The sequence below is a fragment of the Chiloscyllium plagiosum genome, unplaced genomic scaffold (genome assembly GCF_037043375.1).
Source record: "Chiloscyllium plagiosum isolate Xiang-an unplaced genomic scaffold, Cpla_swu_hap1 HiC_scaffold_34, whole genome shotgun sequence".
In the NCBI taxonomy this organism is placed as follows: domain Eukaryota; kingdom Metazoa; phylum Chordata; class Chondrichthyes; order Orectolobiformes; family Hemiscylliidae; genus Chiloscyllium; species Chiloscyllium plagiosum.
Genome location: NW_028270172.1, coordinates 29,050,820 through 29,071,260, shown reverse-complemented (window position 1 = coordinate 29,071,260; position 20,441 = coordinate 29,050,820). Strand labels below are relative to the sequence as shown.

Genomic DNA, 20,441 nt, shown 5'->3' with positions numbered 1-20,441 from the left:
GTGTGACCTGACCCTCGGCTGATAACAGTGTGACCTGATCTTCGGCTGATAACAGTGTGACCTGACCCTCGGCTGATAACAGTGTAACCTGACCCTCGGCTGATAACAGTGTGACCTGATCTTCGGCTGATAACAGCGTAGCCTGACCCTCGGCTGATAACAGTGTGACCTGACCCTCGGCTGATAACAGTGTAACCTGATCCTCGGCTGATAACAGTGTAACCTGATCCTCGGCTGATAACATTGTAACCTGATCCTCGGTTGATAACAGTGTAAACTGACCCTTGGCTGATAACAGCTTGGCCTAACCATCGGCTGATAACAGTGTAACCAGACCCTCGGCTGATAACAGTGAAGCCTGACCCTCGGCTGATATTAGTGTGACCTGACCCTCGGCTGATAACAGCGGAACCTGACACTCGGCTGATAACAGTGTGACCTGATCCTCGGCTGATAACAGTGTTGCCTGATCCTCGGCTGATAACAGTGTGACCTGACCCTCGGCTGATAACAGTGTAGCCTGACCCTCGGCTGATAACAGTGTGACCTGACCCTCGGCTGATAACAGTGTGACCTGATCTTCGGCTGATAACAGTGTGACCTGATCTTCGCCTGATAACAGTGTAGCCTGACCCTCGGCTGATAACAGTGTGACCTGACCCTCGGCTGATAACAGTGTGACCTGACCCTCGGCTGATAACAGTGTGACCTGATCGTCGGCTGATAACAGTGTGACCTGACCCTCGGCTGATAACAGTGTGACCTGATCTTCGGCTGATAACAGTGTGACCTGACCCTCGGCTGATAACAGTGTGACCTGACCCTCGGCTGGTAACAGTGTGACCTGATCTTCGGCTGATAACAGTGTAGCCTGACCCTCGGCTGATAACAGTGTGACCTGACCCTCGGCTGATAACAGTGTCACCTGACTCTCGGCTGACAACAGTGTCACCTGACTCTCGGCTGATAACAGTGTAGACTGAGCCTCGGCTGATAACAGTGTGACCTGATCTTCGCCTGATAACAGTGTAGCCTGACCCTCAGCTGTTAACAGTGTCGCCTGACCCTCAGCTGTTAACAGTGTAGCCTGACCATCAGCTGATAACAGTGTAACCTGACCTTCGACTGATAACAGTGTGACCTGATCCGCGGCTGATAACAGTGTAGCCTGACCCTCAGCTGATAACAGTGTAGCCTGACCCTCGGCAGATATCAGTGTAACCTGATCCTCGGCTGATAACAGTGTAGCCTGACCCTCGGCTGACAACAGTGTAATCTGATCCTCAGCTGATAACAGTGTAGCCTGACCATCGGCTGATAACAGTGTAACCAGACCCTCGGCTGATAACAGTGTAACCAGATCCTCGGCTGATAACAGTGAAGCCTGACCCTCGGCTGATATTAGTGTGACCTGACCCTCGGCTGATTACAGCGGAACCTGACACTCGGCTGATAAGTGTAGCCTGACCCTCGGCTGATAACAGTGTGACCTGATCTTCGGCTGATAACAGTGTGACCTGATCTTCGCCTGATAACAGTGTGACCTGACCCTCGGCTGATAACAGTGTGACCTGATCTTCGCCTGATAACAGTGTAGCCTGACCCTCGGCTGATAACAGTGTGACCTGACCCCGCGGCTGATAACAGTGTGCCCTGACCCTCGGCTGATAACAGTGTGACCTGATCTTCGTCTGATAACAGTGTGACCTGACCCTCGGCTGATAACAGTGTGACCTGATCTTCGGCTGATAACAGTGTGACCTGACCCTCGGCTGATAACAGTGTGACCTGATCTTCGGCTGATAACAGTGTGACCTGACCCTCGGCTGATAACAGTGTAACCTGACCCTCGGCTGATAACAGTGTCACCTGATCTTCGGCTGATAACAGTGTAGCCTGACCGTCGGCTGATAACAGTGTAACCTGACTCTCGGCTGATAACAGTGTGACCTGACTCACAGCTCATAACAGTGTAACCTGACCTTCGGCTGATAACAGTGTACCCCGATTCTCAGCTGATAACAGTGTAACCTGATCATCGGCTGATATCAGTGTGGTCTGATCCTCGGCTGATGACAGTGTAACCTGACCCTCAGCTGATAACAGTGTAGCCTCACCCTCAGCTGATAACAGTGTAACCTGATCCTCGGCTGATAACAGTGTAACCTGATCCTCGGCTGATAACAGTGTAACCTGATCCTCGGTTGATAACATTGTAACCTGATCCTCGGTTGATAACAGTGTAAACTGACCCTTGGCTGATAACAGCGTAGCCTGACCATCGGCTGATAACAGTGTAACCAGACCCTCGGCTGATATTAGTGTGACCTGACCCTCGGCTGATAACAGCGGAACCTGACACTCGGCTGATAACAGTGTGACCTGATCCTCGGCTGATAACAGTGTTGCCTGATCCTCGGCTGATAACAGTGTGACCTGACCCTCGGCTGATAACAGTGTAGCCTGACCCTCGGCTGATAACAGTGTGACCTGACCCTCGGCTGATAACAGTGTGACCTGATCTTCGGCTGATAACAGTGTGACCTGATCTTCGCCTGATAACAGTGTAGCCTGACCCTCAGCTGTTAACAGTGTAGCCTGACCATCAGCTGATAACAGTGTAACCTGACCTTCGACTGATAACAGTGTGACCTGATCCGCGGCTGATAACAGTGTTGCCTGATCCTCGGCTGATAACAGTGTGACCTGACCCTCGGCTGATAACAGTGTAGCCTGACCCTCGGCTGATAACAGTGTGACCTGACCCTCGGCTGATAACAGTGTGACCTGATCTTCGGCTGATAACAGTGTGACCTGATCTTCGCCTGATAACAGTGTAGCCTGACCCTCAGCTGATAACAGTGTAGCCTGACCCTCGGCTGACAACAGTGTAATCTGATCCTCAGCTGTTAACAGTGTAGCCTGACCATCAGCTGATAACAGTGTAACCAGACCCGCGGCTGATAACAGTGTGACCTGATCCTCGGCTGATAACAGTGTAACCTGACCCTCGGCTGATAACAGAGTAACCTGATCGTCAGCTGATATCAGTGTGACCTGATCCTCGGCTGATAACAGTGTGACATGATCCTCGGCTGATAACAGTGTAACCTGATTGTCAGCTGATATCAGTGTAACCTGATCCTCAGCTGATAACATTGTAGCCTTACCCTCGGCTGATAACAGTGTAGCCTGATCCTCGGCTGATAACAGTGTAGCCTGATACTCGGCTGATAACGTGTAACCTGATACTCGGCTGATAACAGTATGGTCTGACCCTCGGCTGATAACAGTGTAACCTGACCCTCGGCTGATATCAGTGTGACCTGACCCTGGGGTGATATCAGTGTAACCTGACCCTCGGCTGATATCAGTGTGACCTGACCCTCGCCTGATATAAGTGTGACCTGACCCTCGGCTGATAACAGTGTAACCTGATACTCGGCTGATAATAGTGGAACCTGATCTTCGGCTGATAACAGCGTAGCCTGACCCTCGGCTGATAACAGTGTGACCTGACCCTCGGCTGATAACAGTGTAACCTGATCCTCGGCTGATAACAGTGTAACCTGATCCTCGGCTGATAACATTGTAACCTGATCCTCGGTTGATAACAGTGTAAACTGACCCTTGGCTGATAACAGCTTGGCCTGACCATCGGCTGATAACAGTGTAACCAGACCCTCGGCTGATAACAGTGAAGCCTGACCCTCGCCTGATATAAGTGTGACCTGACCCTCGGCTGATAACAGTGTAACCTGATACTCGGCTGATAATAGTGGAACCTGATTCTCAGCTGATAACAGTCTAACCTGCCCCTTGGCTGATAACAGTGTAATCTGACCTTCAGCTGATAACAGTGTAGCCTGATCCTCAGCTGATAACAGTGTAACCTGACCCTCTGCTGATAACAGTGTGACCTGATCCTCTGCTGATAACAGTGGAATCTGACCCTCGGGTGATAACAGTGTAACCTGATCCTCGGCTGATGACAGTGTGACCTGACCCTCGGCTGCTAACAGTGTGACCTGATCCTCGGCTGATAACAGTGTAATCTGACCCTCGGCTGATAACAGTGTGACCTGATCCTCGGCTGATAACAGTGTAACCTGACCCTCGACTGATAACAGTGTGACCTGATCCTCGGCTGATAACAGTGTAACCTGACCCTCGGCTGATAACAGTGTAACCTGACTCTCGGCTGATAACAGTGTAACCTGACTCTCGGCTGATAACAGTGTGACCTGATCCTCGGCTGATAACAGTGTGACCTGACCCTCGGCTGATAACAGTGTCACCTGACTCTCGGCTGATAACAGTGTGACCTGACCCTCGGCTGATTACAGTGTGACCTGATCCTCGGCTGATAACAGTGTGACCTGATCCTCGGCTGATAACAGTGTAGCCTGATCCTCGGCTGATAACAGTATGACCTGATCCTCGGCTGATAACAGTGTAGCCTGACCCTCGGGTGATAACAGTGTAGCCTGACCCTCGGCTGATAACAGTGTGACCTGACCCTCGGCTGATAACAGTGTGCCCTGAACCTCGGCTGATAACAATGCGACCTGATCTTCGGCTGATAACAGTGTAGCCTGACCCTCGGTTGATAACAGTGTGACCTGACCCTCGGCTGATAACAGTGTGAGCTGACCCTCGGCTGATAACAGTGTGACCTGATCTTCGGCTGATAACAGTGTGACCTGACCCTCGGCTGATAACAGTGTGACCTGACCCTCGGCTGATAACAGTGTGACCTGATCTTCGGCTGATAACAGTGTAGCTTGACCCTCGGCTGATACCAGTGTGACCTGACCCTCGGCTGATAACAGTGTCACCTGACTCTCGGCTGATAACAGTGTAGACTGAGCCTCGGCTGATAACAGTGTAACCTGACTCTTGGTTGATAACAGTGTGACCTGACCCTCAGCTCATAACAGTGTAACCTGACCTTCGGCTGATAACAGTGTACCCCGATTCTCAGCTGATAACAGTGTAACCTGATCGTCGGCTGATATCAGTGTGGTCTGATCCTCGGCTGATGACAGTGTAACCTGACCCTCAGCTGATAACAGTGTAGCCTCACCCTCAGCTGATAACAGTGCAACTTGATACTCGGCTGATAACAGTGTAACCTGATCCGCGGCTTATAACAGTGTAACCTGATCCTCGGTTGATAACAGTGTAAACTGACCCTTAGCTGATAACAGTGTAGCCTGACCATCGGCTGATAACAGTGTAACCAGACCCTCGGCTGATAACAGTGTAACCAGATCCTCGGCTGATAACAGTGAAGCCTGACCCTCGGCTGATATTAGTGTGACCTGACCCTCGGCTGATTACAGCGGAACCTGACACTCGGCTGATAACAGTGTAGCCTGACCCTCGGCTGATAACAGTGTGACCTGACCCTCGGCTGATAACAGTGTGACCTGATCTTCGCCTGATAACAGTGTGACCTGATCTTCGCCTGATAACAGTGTGACCTGACCCTCGGCTGATAACAGTGTGACCTGATCTTCGCCTGATAACAGTGTAGCCTGACCCTCGGCTGATAACAGTGTGACCTGACCCCGCGGCTGATAACAGTGTGCCCTGACCCTCGGCTGATAACAGTGTGACCTGATCTTCGTCTGATAATAGTATGACCTGACCCTCGGCTGATAACAGTGTGACCTGATCTTCGGCTGATAACAGTGTGACCTGACCCTCGGCTGATAACAGTGTGACCTGATCTTCGGCTGATAACAGTGTGACCTGACCCTCGGCTGATAACAGTGTGACCTGACCCTCGGCTGATAACAGTGTGACCTGATATTCGGCTGATAACAGTGTAGCCTGACCCTCGGCTGATAACAGTGTGACCTGACCCTCGGCTGATAACAGTGTAACCTGACTCTCGGCTGATAACAGTGTGACCTGACTCACAGCTCATAACAGTGTAACCTGACCTTCGGCTGATAACAGTGTACCCCGATTCTCAGCTGATAACAGTGTAACCTGATCGTCGGCTGATATCAGTGTGGTCTGATCCTCGGCTGATGACAGTGTAACCTGACCCTCAGCTGATAACAGTGTAGCCTCACCCTCAGCTGATAACAGTGTAACCTGATCCTCGGCTGATAACAGTGTAACCTGATCCTCGGCTGATAACATTGTAACCTGATCCTCGGTTGATAACAGTGTAAACTGACCCTTGGCTGATAACAGTGTAGTTGAAACTTTATTGCTGGAACAGCACAGCAGGTCAGGCAGCATCCAGGGAACAGGAGATTCGACGTTTCGGGCACAGGCCCTTCTTCAGATTCCTGAAGAAGGGCCTGTGCCCGAAACGTCGAATCTCCTGTTCCCTGGATGCTGCCTGACCTGCTGTGCTGTTCCAGCAATAAAGTTTCAACTTTGATCTCCAGCATCTGCAGACCTCACTTTCTCCTCGATGATAACAGTGTAGCCTGACCATCGGCTGATAACAGTGTAACCAGACCCTCGGCTGATAACAGTGAAGCCTGACCCTCGGCTGATATTAGTGTGACCTGACCCTCGGCTGATAACAGCGGAACCTGACACTCGGCTGATAACAGTGTGACCTGATCCTCGGCTGATAACAGTGTTGCCTGATCCTCGGCTGATAACAGTGTGACCTGACCCTCGGCTGATAACAGTGTAGCCTGACCCTCGGCTGATAACAGTGTGACCTGACCCTCGGCTGATAACAGTGTGACCTGATCTTCGGCTGATAACAGTGTGACCTGATCTTCGCCTGATAACAGTGTAGCCTGACCCTCGGCTGATAACAGTGTGACCTGACCCTCGGCTGATAACAGTGTGACCTGACCCTCGGCTGATAACAGTGTGACCTGATCGTCGGCTGATAACAGTGTGACCTGACCCTCGGCTGATAACAGTGTGACCTGATCTTCGGCTGATAACAGTGTGACCTGACCCTCGGCTGATAACAGTGTGACCTGACCCTCGGCTGATAACAGTGTGACCTGATCTTCGGCTGATAACAGTGTAGCCTGACCCTCGGCTGATAACAGTGTGACCTGACCCTCGGCTGATAACAGTGTCACCTGACTCTCGGCTGATAACAGTGTAGACTGAGCCTCGGCTGATAACAGTGTAACCTGACTCTCGGCTGATAACAGTGTGACCTGACTCTCAGCTCAAAACAGTGTAACCTGCCTCTCGGCTGATAACAGTGTAACCTGACTCTCGGCTGATAACAGTGTGACCTGACTCTCAGCTGATAACAGTATGACCTGATCTTCGGCTGATAACAGTGTATGCTGTCCCTCGGCTGATAACAGTGTGACCTGACTCCCGGCTGATAACAGTGTAACCTGTCCCTCGGCTGATTACAGTGTGACCTGACCCTCGGCTAATATCAGTGTGACCTGATCCTCGGAGGATAACAGTGCAATCTGACCCTCGGCTGATAACAGTGTAGAACTAAACCAAGTTCCATATGTGGTCTTCATGGAAGATGGTACAATTGTGCTAAACCTTCACTTTTTTTAATACCTTCAACAAGGGTCCATGCGGCAGACTAATTAGTAAAGTTAGGTCACATGGCATTCAGGGTGAGCTTGCCAATTGGATACATAACTGGCTTAACAGCAGCAGACAGTGAGTAATGGTGGTGGGTTCCTTTTTGGACTGGAGGCCTGTCACCAGGTGTGTCCACAGGGATTGGTTCTGGGTCCTCTTCTGTTTGTCATTAATGTCAATGATTTGGGTGAGAATGTAGATGGCATGGTTAGTAAGTTTGTGGACAACACAATAATTGGTGGGATAGTAGACTGTGAAGAAGGTTTTCTAAGATTACAGAGGGACCTTGATCAAATGGGTCAATGCTAAAAAGTGGCAGTTCAATCTGGATTAACGCAAGGTATATCATTTTGGTACAACAAACAGGGGTAGGATTTACACTATTAATGATAGGGCCTTGGGTAGTTTTGTAGAACAGAGGAACCTAGTGGTTCAAATACATGGTTCTTTAAAGTTGCATCCCATGTTGACAGGGTGGTTAAAAAGGCATTTGCCACGCTTGCCTTCATTGCTCAGTCATTTGAATATAAAAATTGGGAAGCCATGTTGAGATTGTACAGAATATTGGTGAGGCCTCTTCTGGAATACTGCGTCCAGTGCTGGTCACCCAGCTATGGGAAGGATGTTACTGAGCTGGAGTGGGTTCAGAAGACATTTACCAGGATGTTGCTGGGTATGGAAGGTTTGAGTTATAAAGGAAGGCTGGATTGACCGGGACTTCTCTCACAGGACCGTAGGAGGTTGAGAGAAGACCTGATAGAAGTTTATAAAATAATGAGAAGTACAGATAGAGTTAATGGCAGTTACCGTTTCCCTCAGATTGTCAATTTCAAGACTAGGGGGCACATTTTTAAGGTGAGAGGAGAGAAACTTAAAAAGACATGAGAGACTTTTTTTTTACACTGAGGGTGGTTCACGTGTGGAATGAACTTCCTGAGAAAGTGGTGGATGTGGGTGCAATTGCAATGTTAAAAGACATTTGGATAAGTACATGAATAGGAAAGGTTTGGAGGGATATGGGCCAGGAGCAGGCAGGTGGGATTAGTTTAGTTTGGAGTTAAGTTCAGTATGAACCGGTTCGGCTGAAGGGTCTGTTTCCGTGCTGTACTAGTCCATGACTATAACTCAGTCTGGATGGTGTCGCTCCCTCATTGTTATCTTCAAATAACAGAAACAGCTGCAACAACTGTGCATTTGTTTATTCTCAGCTGCTGGAACAAACAACTGTCTTCTTCATTGCACTAATGGATTCATCAACTTCTACTGAGCCCTTCACACTCTCTTTCCCATTTTCGATCAGAAGCTTTAATTTCCAAATCTTAGTTTCAGTCTTACTTTCCTTAGTAACTGTGAAAGTCTGTTTACTTTTTCAATTAGAGCCAGTTTGTTTCAAAAATCAAACCTTTTGCCCACAGATTCCATCACAGTATGTGTACAGGGTGTTTTCACTTCAAGTCAGGGTTGAAAACCCTGAAAACCTTTCAGTGATGGGAATCGATTCAAAAGCTGATGTTAGGTTCCATAGGGTCTTCCTCAGTGAAGAATTACATGATATCTCTACTTTGAAAAACAGTACCAGTTGTACTTTAAATGGCTAAATTCCTATCTATAAATAATTTGAAAAATAAAATACATTTAAAATTTGTCAAATGTAATATTCTACGGTAAAGTCAGATTAACCAGGCTCCATCTGGTGGCAGACATTGTCTGGTGCAGCTGGACACCTAGAACCTTTTGCACTGACTGGCTTTTGCCACTGGGTGGCGCCCAGGACCTCAATTTGAATTCTGGAGAGAACCAAGGACCAGGAGTGCAGCTCATGGTAGAGAGTGAACCTGGACCCTAAACATAATAACAGGGAATTCAAAGGGCAAGTGAAGAGACCAGAGCAAAGCAACCCTGGGAAGACAAGACTCAGGGGGACAAGGTTAAAGCAAAGCCAATGTCGAGGCGAGACCCCAGGCACATGTCTGAACAAATCAGAGCCTTTCTCAATACCCTCAGTCTTACATTCCTTAGCCTTTTTGCAATTTGTCTCCTCAATCAGAGATTTTGTCTCATATTACTTCCATCTTGCCTTACCCTCAACCTGTCTTCACCTATCCCCACTTCACCCCCCTACCCCCACTACTCCCTTTATCTGCAGCTCCCCCAACACCCACCCTGAGTCCTGAAGGGTTAGACCCGAAATGTCGATTTGTGCATCTCCTGATGCTGCCTGGCTTGCTGTGTTCTTCCAGCTTCCTACCTGTCTACTGTGCTGACACAAAGCCAGTCAAGTTAAGGGAGAGAGCATTCACTCAGGGTGTGCTGGCATACGATGGCAAGGGAAACATCTGATACCAGTCTAGGGTGAGTCAGCTGCTCAGGGCAGTCAGAATTAGGGTCCCCTCCTCATAAGTGGTGTGGAGTTGAATGTCAGGCAGCCCAAGACCCATTTTGACTCTTCCTGCTATATTATGGCCTGTTTTCATAATGAATGAGAGAGAAACAGGTAATAAGAGAGATGAAAATGGGTGACAAAGCTGTTATTTCTGGGACAGTTGTCCTGAGTGAGTAGGCAGAGGGCTTTAGTAGTTTCTGAAGTTTTGAGGGGGTGCGGGGGGGCATAATTGTTGTAGGAAATATTGTTGTAGGAGACTGGTCAAGCATGAACCTTGCTGGGAGGAGGGTACAGTGGCAGAGATAGAGCGAGTGTGAGATATCAGAGGTGGTGGATTCTGTTTGCAGAGTGGAGAAGGTGACTGGCCTTCTTCCTACAGTGCAGGGCATTCATCCAGAGGGTGGCATTCTTGGACAAGGCTGGCATGGTCTGGTGTCATGTCCGCCACAGCTGGTCATGGGAGAAATGGGTTTGACCACCCTGCCTGGCAAACCTTCAGGTCCGTGCCCATGAAGCCAGGTGCCAATTTCCCTGGTCTGCCACGTCCAGGGTAGATGTCAGGAACTGTGCAAGACTACTCCGGATTGACAGTGCTTGACTGGGTGCATGACAGGCAATAGAGATGCCAGTCTTTCAGTGGATAATAGCTGAATGTCAATTTATCCTGGGAATGGCATTTGGTAAGATCGGCCTGGAATGGGATGTGAGGGATGCTATAGGTTTGAGGCAGGTAATTCAAGGGACACACCTGGTAAGAAAGGAAGACATATGTTGCTGGGCTCTACTGTCAGAATCTCTCCAAAAACAAACCTGATGCAACTTACACCCAGCCAAAAAAAACCCATCGGTTCACCCCCTTGAGTCATTTCCTCAGGGATACTGAGGAAAAATTTTCATTGCAGTCATGAGGAGTGAAATGAAGTGCACACTAATGCCACTCCTCAAATACTGCATTCAGTTCTGGTCTCCCTGCTATAGGAAGGAGGTTGTGAAACTTGAAAGGGTCTAAACAAGATTTACAAGGACGTTGCCAGATTTGGAGGGTTTGAGCATTAGGGAGAGGTTGAATAGGCTGTGACTATTTTCCCTGGAGCATTGGAGACTGAGGGATGACCTTATAGAGGTTTATAAAATCACAAGGGGCTTGGATAGGGTAAATAGACAATGTCTTTTCCCCAAGGTAGGGGTGTCCAAAACTAGAGGGCATAGGTTTTAAGGTGAGAAGGGAAAGATTTAAAAGGGACCTAAGGGGCAAGTTTTCGTGCAAAGGGGTATTGTGTGTATGGAAATGAGCTGCCAGAGGAAGTAGTGGAGGTGGATACAATTACAACATTTAAAAGGCATCTGGATGGGTATATGAATAGAAAGGGTTTGGAGGGATATGGGCCGGGTGCTGGCAAGTGGGACGAGATTAATTTGGGATAACTGGTTGGCATGGACGTGTTGGACCAAAGGGGTCGGTTTCCATGCTGTACATCTCAATGACTCTAATAACAATGGGGCTCTGTCCCAACAGACAGGATATAGAGCAAAGAGTTTACCTTTGGGCTGAGCCGCAAATTAAAACTACAAATGTGCAAGTTAACATTTCTCCGTGCCAAGAAACCACCCAAACTAATTCTGCTGAAATACTGCTTAGGGTTGTTGGGAAATGAACCAGTGAATCAATGCCCATCCTTTCCAATGTGGGAGCTAGTGGTGCTCAGAAACCGAGCCCGGAAACCTGGGTGTGAATTTGAAAACAACAGTCATCTTGGTTGGTTCTAATGGTTGTGGGGAACCTCACTAACTTAAACTTAGTGGTAAAACAGATATAAAAGAACCACTTGTACTCCTGGGAACTGACAGAAATAACAGGATATTTCGGTTTATGCTTGTGACATTGAGGCAGGAATGTTATGATTTACACAAAGTCCCCCCAAGTAAATTAACATCAGTGAAAATTTACACCTAACGTGTTCTATATTTAAACTAAAATGCCACCCTCACTCAGATTGGCCTTAAACATAGCTGATGTGAAAGCCAAAAGGGCTAAACTGATCAAAGCTATTCTCATAAAGGGCTTTCTCTGACCCAAATGTTATCAAAAGTTTCAGCAACAGCGATAAAATTCAGTGCAAAACATCAAGATTCTTCTAGACCTTAACCATGTTATTTAAGGCAATGTCTCTCTCCTGTTACTAAGAATTAACCAGGTAACTGAAAGCGATGATTTAACATGGCTCTATACATAGAAAGAGCTGTGAGGTTTAAAAGAGTAAAAGGAGTTATGGTTAAAACTGCAACCACATCCACACGCTCCCCCCCCCCCCCCCCCCCCGTTTGTTCCATACATTAGTAGTGGCACACTGAATGATGACTTCTTTGGGTTCACTTTTAATGTAAAACAAACAGACAATGCTGGAGAAACTTAGGAGATCTGGCAGCGTCCGCTAACAGAGACACAGAGTTAATGATTTGAATCTGGCATGATGGGCCGAGGGGTGGATAATGTGAGGGGTTGCATTTTGGAAAGGCAAATCAGGGCAGGACTTATCCACTTAATGGTAGGGCCCTGGGGAGTGTTACCCAATAGAGAGATCTTGGGCTGCAGGTTCCTAGATCCTTGAAAGTGGAGTCACAGGTAGACAAGGTGGTGAGAAGGTGTTTGGCACACTGGTCTTTACTGGTCAGTACATTGAGTATAGGAGTTGGGAGGTCATGTTGCGGCTATACAGGAAATTAGTTAGGCCACTTTTGGAATACTGTGTTCAATTCTGGTCTTCCTCCCATAGGAAAGGTGTTGTGAAGCTTGAAAGGGTTCAGAAAGTTTTACAAGGATGTTGCCAGGGTTGGAGCTATAGGGAGAGGCTGAAAAGGTTGGTGCATTTTTCATTGGAGATTGAGCTTTATGAAACTATAAGGGGCATGGATAGGGTGAATAGCTAGGGTCTTTTTTCCCAAGGTTAGGGGAGTCCAAAACTAGAGGGCATAGGTTTAAGGTGAGAGGGGAAAGATTTAAAAGAGACCTAAGGGGCAACTTTCCCATGCAGAGGGTGGTGCCAGAGGAAGTGGTGGAGGCTGGTACAATTACAGCATTGAAAAGGCATCTGGATGGGTATATGAATAGGAAGGGTTTAAACGGGTTTGGGCCACATGCTGGCAAATGGGAAATAATTAATTTAGATTATCTGGTCGGTGTGGATGAGTTGGACTGAAGGGCTTGCTTTTGTGTTTACAGCTCTATGTCTCCTCAATTTTAATTCTGCTTTTCTCTTTCTCCTCAGATTCCACCAGATTTCCAGCTGCCAGGCTGATGTTTCGGAGTATACCTCTCCTGGTTAAACACTGACTGTGGCAGAATAAGGCCTAAGTGGATATTAATTGTCCACTTAAAGGCTCCAATTGACAACAGGTGGGCAGGTTGACTAATGTCACTCATGCCACTGGGAGAATTGCACTGGGGAGGAGGGGCACTTTGAACAGCAGTGGGCAGGTACATGCTGGTAGGCTCTGTTAAAGGTAAAGACAGTTTCATGTTTCTTATGTAACCTTGCATTAGTTCCTCCTTTGTTATGACATTGTAAACACGAACATAAAAGATAGATTTACAATTTCATTGGAACTGAGGAAGTCCTTCCTCTTCATGAGGAGTGAAAGTTGAAAAGGCTGAAAGGAGGTCACTAATGATTGTCACAAAGTTTTAGTTTTAAGTGGGTACCACTCCAGCAAAGAGGAGTGAGATAATGAGGATACAACAGCCCATAAATGTCAAATTATTGAACCCAAAATATATCATCACTGGCAGCAGGAAAATAAACAAATAAGAAGCCACTTTGAATTCTGCTGTTCTCCATTTCTTTTGGGATGATCTCTATATTTAGAAGCACATGACGGGAACATTAATGCACAGACAATATTCCTACCTGACCATGCTGCTGGATCCTTGTCACATTGAGGTGGATCTGAAAGCTGCAGATCTAGTTGAGGAGTGCTTTTTTTCCCACTTTTACTTAGGAGCTTCAACAAAGTCTCTTCAATATCTGAAATTTAAGAGGTTAACTTTGCTGTGTGATTCCATATGATTTAAAAATAACAAGAGAATTTTTTCTCTGAGGTGATGTATTTAAGCATTCAAAGACAATGTCCATATAACACAAAATTAAGTCAACCTTACACCATTAAATTAATTTGAAAGTAGGCAGTGTCATGATTAAATGCGACATTTGCACTTCCAGTATATTTAACATGACTTGAAATCTTTTGACTCTGCCATTTACAATCCTTCACCCCTTATTTCCTCCCTATTCTATTCCATCTGTTCTTGCCTTTCCTAATTCACTTCTACCTCCTTTAGTTCTGTCGCCATTCCTTCACTTCTGTCTCTCTTTTCCTGCGTACTTTCATTTCTTTCTCAATTCCTTCACGTTTTTGTCTCTCTTTCTCTCTGGTATCACTCTCGTACTTTGCCATTCTCTCACTTCTGCCTTTTCTGCATTGCTTTTCATTTTCTTTAGTTGCTTTCCCCCTTTCTTCTCTGTTTCTGCAATTGAGGCAGTACCAAAACGAACTAGAAATTCAAAGGAATGGCATTCACCCTATATCCGATGTCGCATTTCCCCTGCATTTGAAACATGTGATATTAGGGCTGCCTATGGTAGGTTCAAACCAAAGGAGGAAAGCAATGCTTCTTTAGATTTACTACTAAAGGAGAGATCAGCTTTTACTTTGGACAATTTGTACCATTTCCTTTTCCCCTGAGGAATGAGAATGGTTGCTTATCCTGACATATCATATCCCAGTCACTTCTTAGACATGGGTTAGTTCCAGTTCAAGAGGCAAAGACTTGCAAGTGGAAAGTGTTTTTTTTCTGGTGGGGGTAGGGTACCTGTAAATAGTGTGGGAACAAGATCCTGCTGTCATTGGAACAGTAAGGCAGCAGTGGAAACAAAAACAATTGAAAATAAATAGATTGATGATAAGTATGTTAAACAATTCTGTTCATACTATTTTACGATCAATTAGGATTTTTGGTGCAAAGTATTGGAAGACAGGGTTCAGGAGAAAAGACACTACTCATCCACAATTGTTCAGAGGTCACTTGAAAAGATTGTGAATGAAAGAAAGACTTGATATTATATTTTACATTATTGTTCAATCTGATTGATCATGGGTTAGTAATTCTCACTTGAAGATGATAATGGAATGTCATGTTAAGAATGTTAACCTACCTTTTCTCTGCGCTGCAGTCAAATGCTTTAAGTTGAAGAGTGCAAGAAACTGTTTCTTTTCCTCAAAATCAGCTGCCCTGTTCAGTTCCTCTGGAGAGTGGCTGATAGAACAAAACTGAGGAGGACGAAGAGGAGAAAGCTGTTTCTTCTCGGAACAAAGTGGGGACGGGCTGCGTTCTCGCAGCATCCTGCGCCGCTTTCTCATCTTCTGCTGTTTGACTTCTTCTTTCTTGCTCTGAGTGGTCAGGCCCACAGCTCCTAGGAATAACATTTTCTGTGATGGGATATTAAGAAGATGACAGAAATCACTTTAAGTTAATCAATATCTATGTGAGTACTTGGGCTGAGCTTTAGTGAATACTCTCGTGCACTCCAACAATGTAAACATATATTTCAAGTACCCAACACATGACTGAAATGTTTTGTCTCTATTCCTTCGTGGATCGTGGACATCAATGCAGGGCCAGCATTTGTCACACATCTTTAATTGCTCTTTTCTATGGGCATCACTGGTTAGTATTTATTACCAATCCCTAGTTGTCCTTGAGGAGATGCTAGTGAGCCAGTTTCTTCAGCCACTGCAGTCCATTCAGTGAACGTCCACCCACAATGCCATTCAGGAGGAAGTTGTAGGATTTTGACCCAGTGACACCAAAGGAATGGCGACATATTTCCAAGTCAGGATGGTGAGTGGCTTGGAAGGGAATTTGCAGGTGGTGTGCTCCCATCTATCTGCTGTTCTTTTCCTTCTAGGTGGTGGTTGTTGTGGGTTTGGAAGTTGCTGTCTCAGAGCCTTGGTGAATTTCGGCAGCGCATCTTGAAGATGGGACGTACTGTTGCTACTGAGCGTCGGTGGTGGAGGAAATGAATGTTTATGGATGTGGAGCTGGTCAAGCAGGCTACTTTGTCTTGGATGGTGTCAAGCTTCTTGAATTGTTGGAGTGCACCTATCCAGGCAACTGGGGATTATTCATTCATACACCCGACTTGTGCTTTGTGGGAGGTCAGGAGGTTTGAATCATAAAATAGAACAATAGAATCCCTACAGTGTGGAAACAGGCCCTTCGGCCCAACAAGTCCATACTGACCCTCTGAAGACAATCCCACCCAGACCCATTCCCCTATATTTCACTTCTGACTAAGGCACCTAGCCTACACATCCCTGATTACTATGAGCAATTTAGCATGGCCAATTCCCCTGATCTGCACATCTTTGGATTGTAGGAGGAAACCGGAGCACCCGGAGAAAATCCACGCAGACATGAGGAGAATATGCAAACTGCACACAGTCGCCCGGGGCTGGAATCAAACCCAGGTCCCTGGCACTGTGGGGCAGCAGTGCTAACCACTGTGCCGCCCAGTGAGTTACTCACTGCAGGATTCCTTATCTCTGACGAGCTGGTTAATGTCTGGGCAATGGTAATCCCAAGGATATGGATAGTGGAGGATGTAGTAATGGTAATGCCATTTCATATGGTTAGATTCTCATGTTGGAGATGGACAATGCTTGGCACATTTGTGGCACTAATGTTACTTGCCACTTGTCAGCCCCTGGATATTGTCCAGGTTTTGCTGCATTTGTACATGGATTGCTTCAGTATCTAAGGAGTCATAAACGGTACTGAACATTATTTAATCATCAGCAAACATTCCTGCTTCTGACCTTATGAAGGAGGGAAGATCATTGATGAAGCTGCTGAAGCTGGTTAGCCAAAGCCAAGCCTGCAGAAACATCCTGGAGCTGAGATGACTGATTTCCAACAACCACAACCATCTGTAGCCAGGTATTACTCGACCAGAGGAGAATTTCCCCTCATATCCAGGACTCTAATTTTGCCAGGGCTCCTCGATGCCACACTTGGTCGAGTGCAGCCTTGATGTCAAGGGCTGTCACTCTCACCTCACCTCAGGAAACCAACACTTTTGTCCATGTTTGAACCAACGCTGAAATGAGATCAGGAGCTGAGCACCACTGAGCAGGTTATTGCTGAGAGGTGCTGCTTGGTAACACTGTTGATGACACTTTACTGATGATTGAGGGCAAGCTAGTGAGGTGGCAACTAGTCGGGTTCAAGTTTTTCTTTGTGTATAGAACATATCTGGGCAAATTTCCACATTGCTAGTAAATGCCAGTGTTGTAACTGTACTGGAACAGTCTGGCTAGGGATGTGTCAAGTTCTGGTGTAGAAGTCATACATTGCTGGAATGTTGTCAGGGCCCATAGCTTTGCAGGAGCCAGCACCTTCAGCTGTTTCTGGATATTACATGAAGTCAACTTATTGGTTGAAGACTTGCATTTCCGATGCTGGGGACCACTAGAGTAGGCCAAGATGGATCATTCATTCTGCACTTCTGGTTGAAGGTCACTGTGAACGCTTCTGTCTTATTTTTTGCACTAATGTGCTGTGCTCTCCCATCTTTGAGGATGGGGACATCCTCCTTCAGTGAGTTGCTGAATTCTTCAGTACCATTCACAATTGGATATGCCATGACTGCAGAGCTTATACCTGATGTTTTCATTTAGGAATCATTTAGCTCTGTTTATCATTTGCTGCTTATGCTGTTTAGCACACAAGTAGTCCTGTTTGGTAGCTTTACCAGGTTGGCACCTCATTGTTAGGTATGCCTAGTACTCCTGCCAAGCTCCCCTGCACTTGAACAAGGGTTGATCCCCTGACTTGATAGTAATGGCTGACTGAAGTTGAAAATTCTGCTGCTTTTGTTGGCCCACAGTGCCTCATGGATGCCCAGTCTTGAGTTGCTAGATCTGTTTGAAGTCTGCCCCATTTATCACAATGATAGTGTCACACAACACAATGGAGGGTATTCTCAATGTGAAGGCAGGATTTCGTCTCCACAAGAACTGTGGGGTGGTCACTCTTACTGATACTGTCATGGTGAGATCTGGTAGATTGGTAAGGATGCGGTCAAGTATGTTTTTCCCTCTTACAGTCATAGAGCCATAGAGTTGTACAACACAGAAACAGACCCTTTGGTCCAACTTGTCCAACTTCTTCATTCCTGAAGAAGGGCTTATGCCCGAAGCGTCGATTCTCCTGCTCCTTGGATGCTGCCTGACCTGCTGCGCTTTTCCAGCAACACATTTTTCAGCTCCAACTTGTCCATGCCGACCAATATCCTAACTGATCTAATCCCATTTACCAGCATTTGGCCAACATTCCTCCAAACCCTTCCTATTCATAATCCCATCCAGATGCCTTTTAATGGTAACTGTACCAGTCTCGACCACTTCCTCTGGCAGTTCATTCCATGCACTCACCACTCTCCGTGTGAAAACATTGCCCCTTAGGTCTCATTTAAAACTTGCCCCTCTCACCTTAAACCTATACCCTCGAGTTTTGGACTCCTATACCCTGGGAAAAAGATTTTATCTATTCACCCTATTAAGGCCCCTCATGGTTTTATAAACCATTATAAGGTCACCCCTCAGCTTTCCAAACTCTAGGAAGAAAAGGCCCAGCCTATTCAGCCTCTCCCAAAGCTCAACGCTCCAATCCCAGCAACATCTTTGTAAACCTTCTCTGCACCCTTTCAAGTTTAACAACATATTTCCTATAGCAGGGAGATCAGGACTAAATGCAGTGTTCCAAAAGTGGCCTAACCAATGTCCTGTAACATGATCTCCCAATTAGAACACTCAATGCACTGACCAATGAATGCAAGTATGCCAATTGTCTTCATTACCACCCTGTCTACCTGCGACTCCACTTTCAAGGAACAATGCACCTATACCCCTAGGTCCTTTTGTTTGGCAACACTCCCCAAGGCCCTACCATTAAGTGTATAAGCCCTGGCCTGATTTGTCTTATCAAAATGCAACTCCTCATATTTATCTAAATGAATCTCCATTTGCCACTCCTCAGCCCATTGGCCCATCTGATCAAGGTCCTGTTGTTCTCTTGTTGGTTCCTGCACAATCTGCTGCAGACCCAATCTAGCAGCTGTGTCCTATAGGACCTGACCAACTCAATCAACAGTGCTGCTGCTGAGCCAGTCTTGGTGGTGGACATTGCAATCCATTCAGGAGACAGTTAGGTCTGCAGATGCTGGAGATCAGAGTTGAGAGTGTGTTGCTGGAAAAGCACAGCAGGTCAGGCAGCATCCGAGGAGCAGGAAAATCGATGCTCCGGGCCGGAGACCCTCACTGCTCCTGTTGGGGGGGCTCCAGCCCTAAGCGTCGATTTTTCTGCTCCTCAGATGCTGCCTGACCTGCTGTGCTTTTCCAGCAACACACTCTCAATTGCAATCCATTCACCCACTCCTCACCACCAAAGAGTACACCCCCTGCTCTTCTTCAAAGTGGTGCTCAACATGGAAGAGTACTGACACTGCAGCCATGGAGCTTGGTACGCAGTAATCTGTAGGAAGTTTCCTTGTCCATTTCAAAAATGCTACCATGACAGTTCACGGCATCCAAGTCAATGGTGAGGATTCCCAGAACAATTCCCACCCGACTGCATACAACAGTGCCACTGCCTTAGCTGTTGTTGGAAAACACATCACCATGGATGGTGATGGTGGTGTCTGGGAAGTTGCATGTAAAGTGTAGCTTGACTAGACTGTGAGACAGCTCTCACAATTATGGCACTTAGACCCCTGATGTTAGGAAGGAGGACTGTGCAGAGTCTAGGTTGATGCCAGGCGGTCTATTTACATTCCTTATTTGAAACGTTTTACAAACAACTGCCTTGCTGAACCACTTCAGAGGGCTTTTCAGAGTCAACCACTTTGCTGTGGGTCTGGCGTCCCATGTAGGTCATTCCAGATAGAGGGGATACATTCTTCCGAAAGAATATTAGCACTATATAATTAGCAAAAAGGATAACGTTCTCTAAGGCCCTTTGAGAAGTCTAGAAGCTGTGACAGACTCTTTTCATCATATGAGTATTGGTAAACTATGAACATCGATGAATAGACATTGTGTATGAAGACTGCATTTGGTGTCACTCACAATTACCACAAACTTAAAATCTCAAAGGGTCAGAGTCCAATTTCTGGACTAATATAATATTTCTATTCACACAACAGCTGCACAGTGATCACTGTGCACATCATTTGGGAACCAGAATGGATTTGGTTGTATTGCCAAGTGGCTGATGGTATTCACTATCAAAACTCAGATGTGGATTGCAGCTATCTGGTTGAGGCACAGGTATCTCAGCAAGAAGGCAAGGTTTTCAAGAAAGGCAGCGAGGGGAGATGTGTGGTGAGATAAGTGAAATAATGGAAGGGTGCTAAAATATGAAAAGCACGGACTTATTCCTCCTTCAGTGCAA

General features: G+C 46.6%; 1 protein-coding gene across 5 annotated transcripts in view; it reads right to left on the bottom strand.

Annotated features, from left to right (window-relative positions):
* The window catches only part of LOC122564415 (genetic suppressor element 1-like), a 374,593-nt gene that overhangs the window by 69,784 nt on the left and 284,368 nt on the right, over window positions 1–20,441 (bottom strand). For all 5 annotated transcript variants that reach the window (XM_043719243.2, XM_043719246.2, XM_043719245.2 and 2 more), the window contains 2 exons: window positions 15,145–15,418; window positions 13,840–13,956 (listed from right to left, as the gene is read on the bottom strand). In XM_043719243.2, coding sequence (XP_043575178.2) covers window positions 13,840–13,956; window positions 15,145–15,418 — 391 coding nt within the window. The remainder of the gene's footprint in view (window positions 1–13,839; window positions 13,957–15,144; window positions 15,419–20,441) is intronic.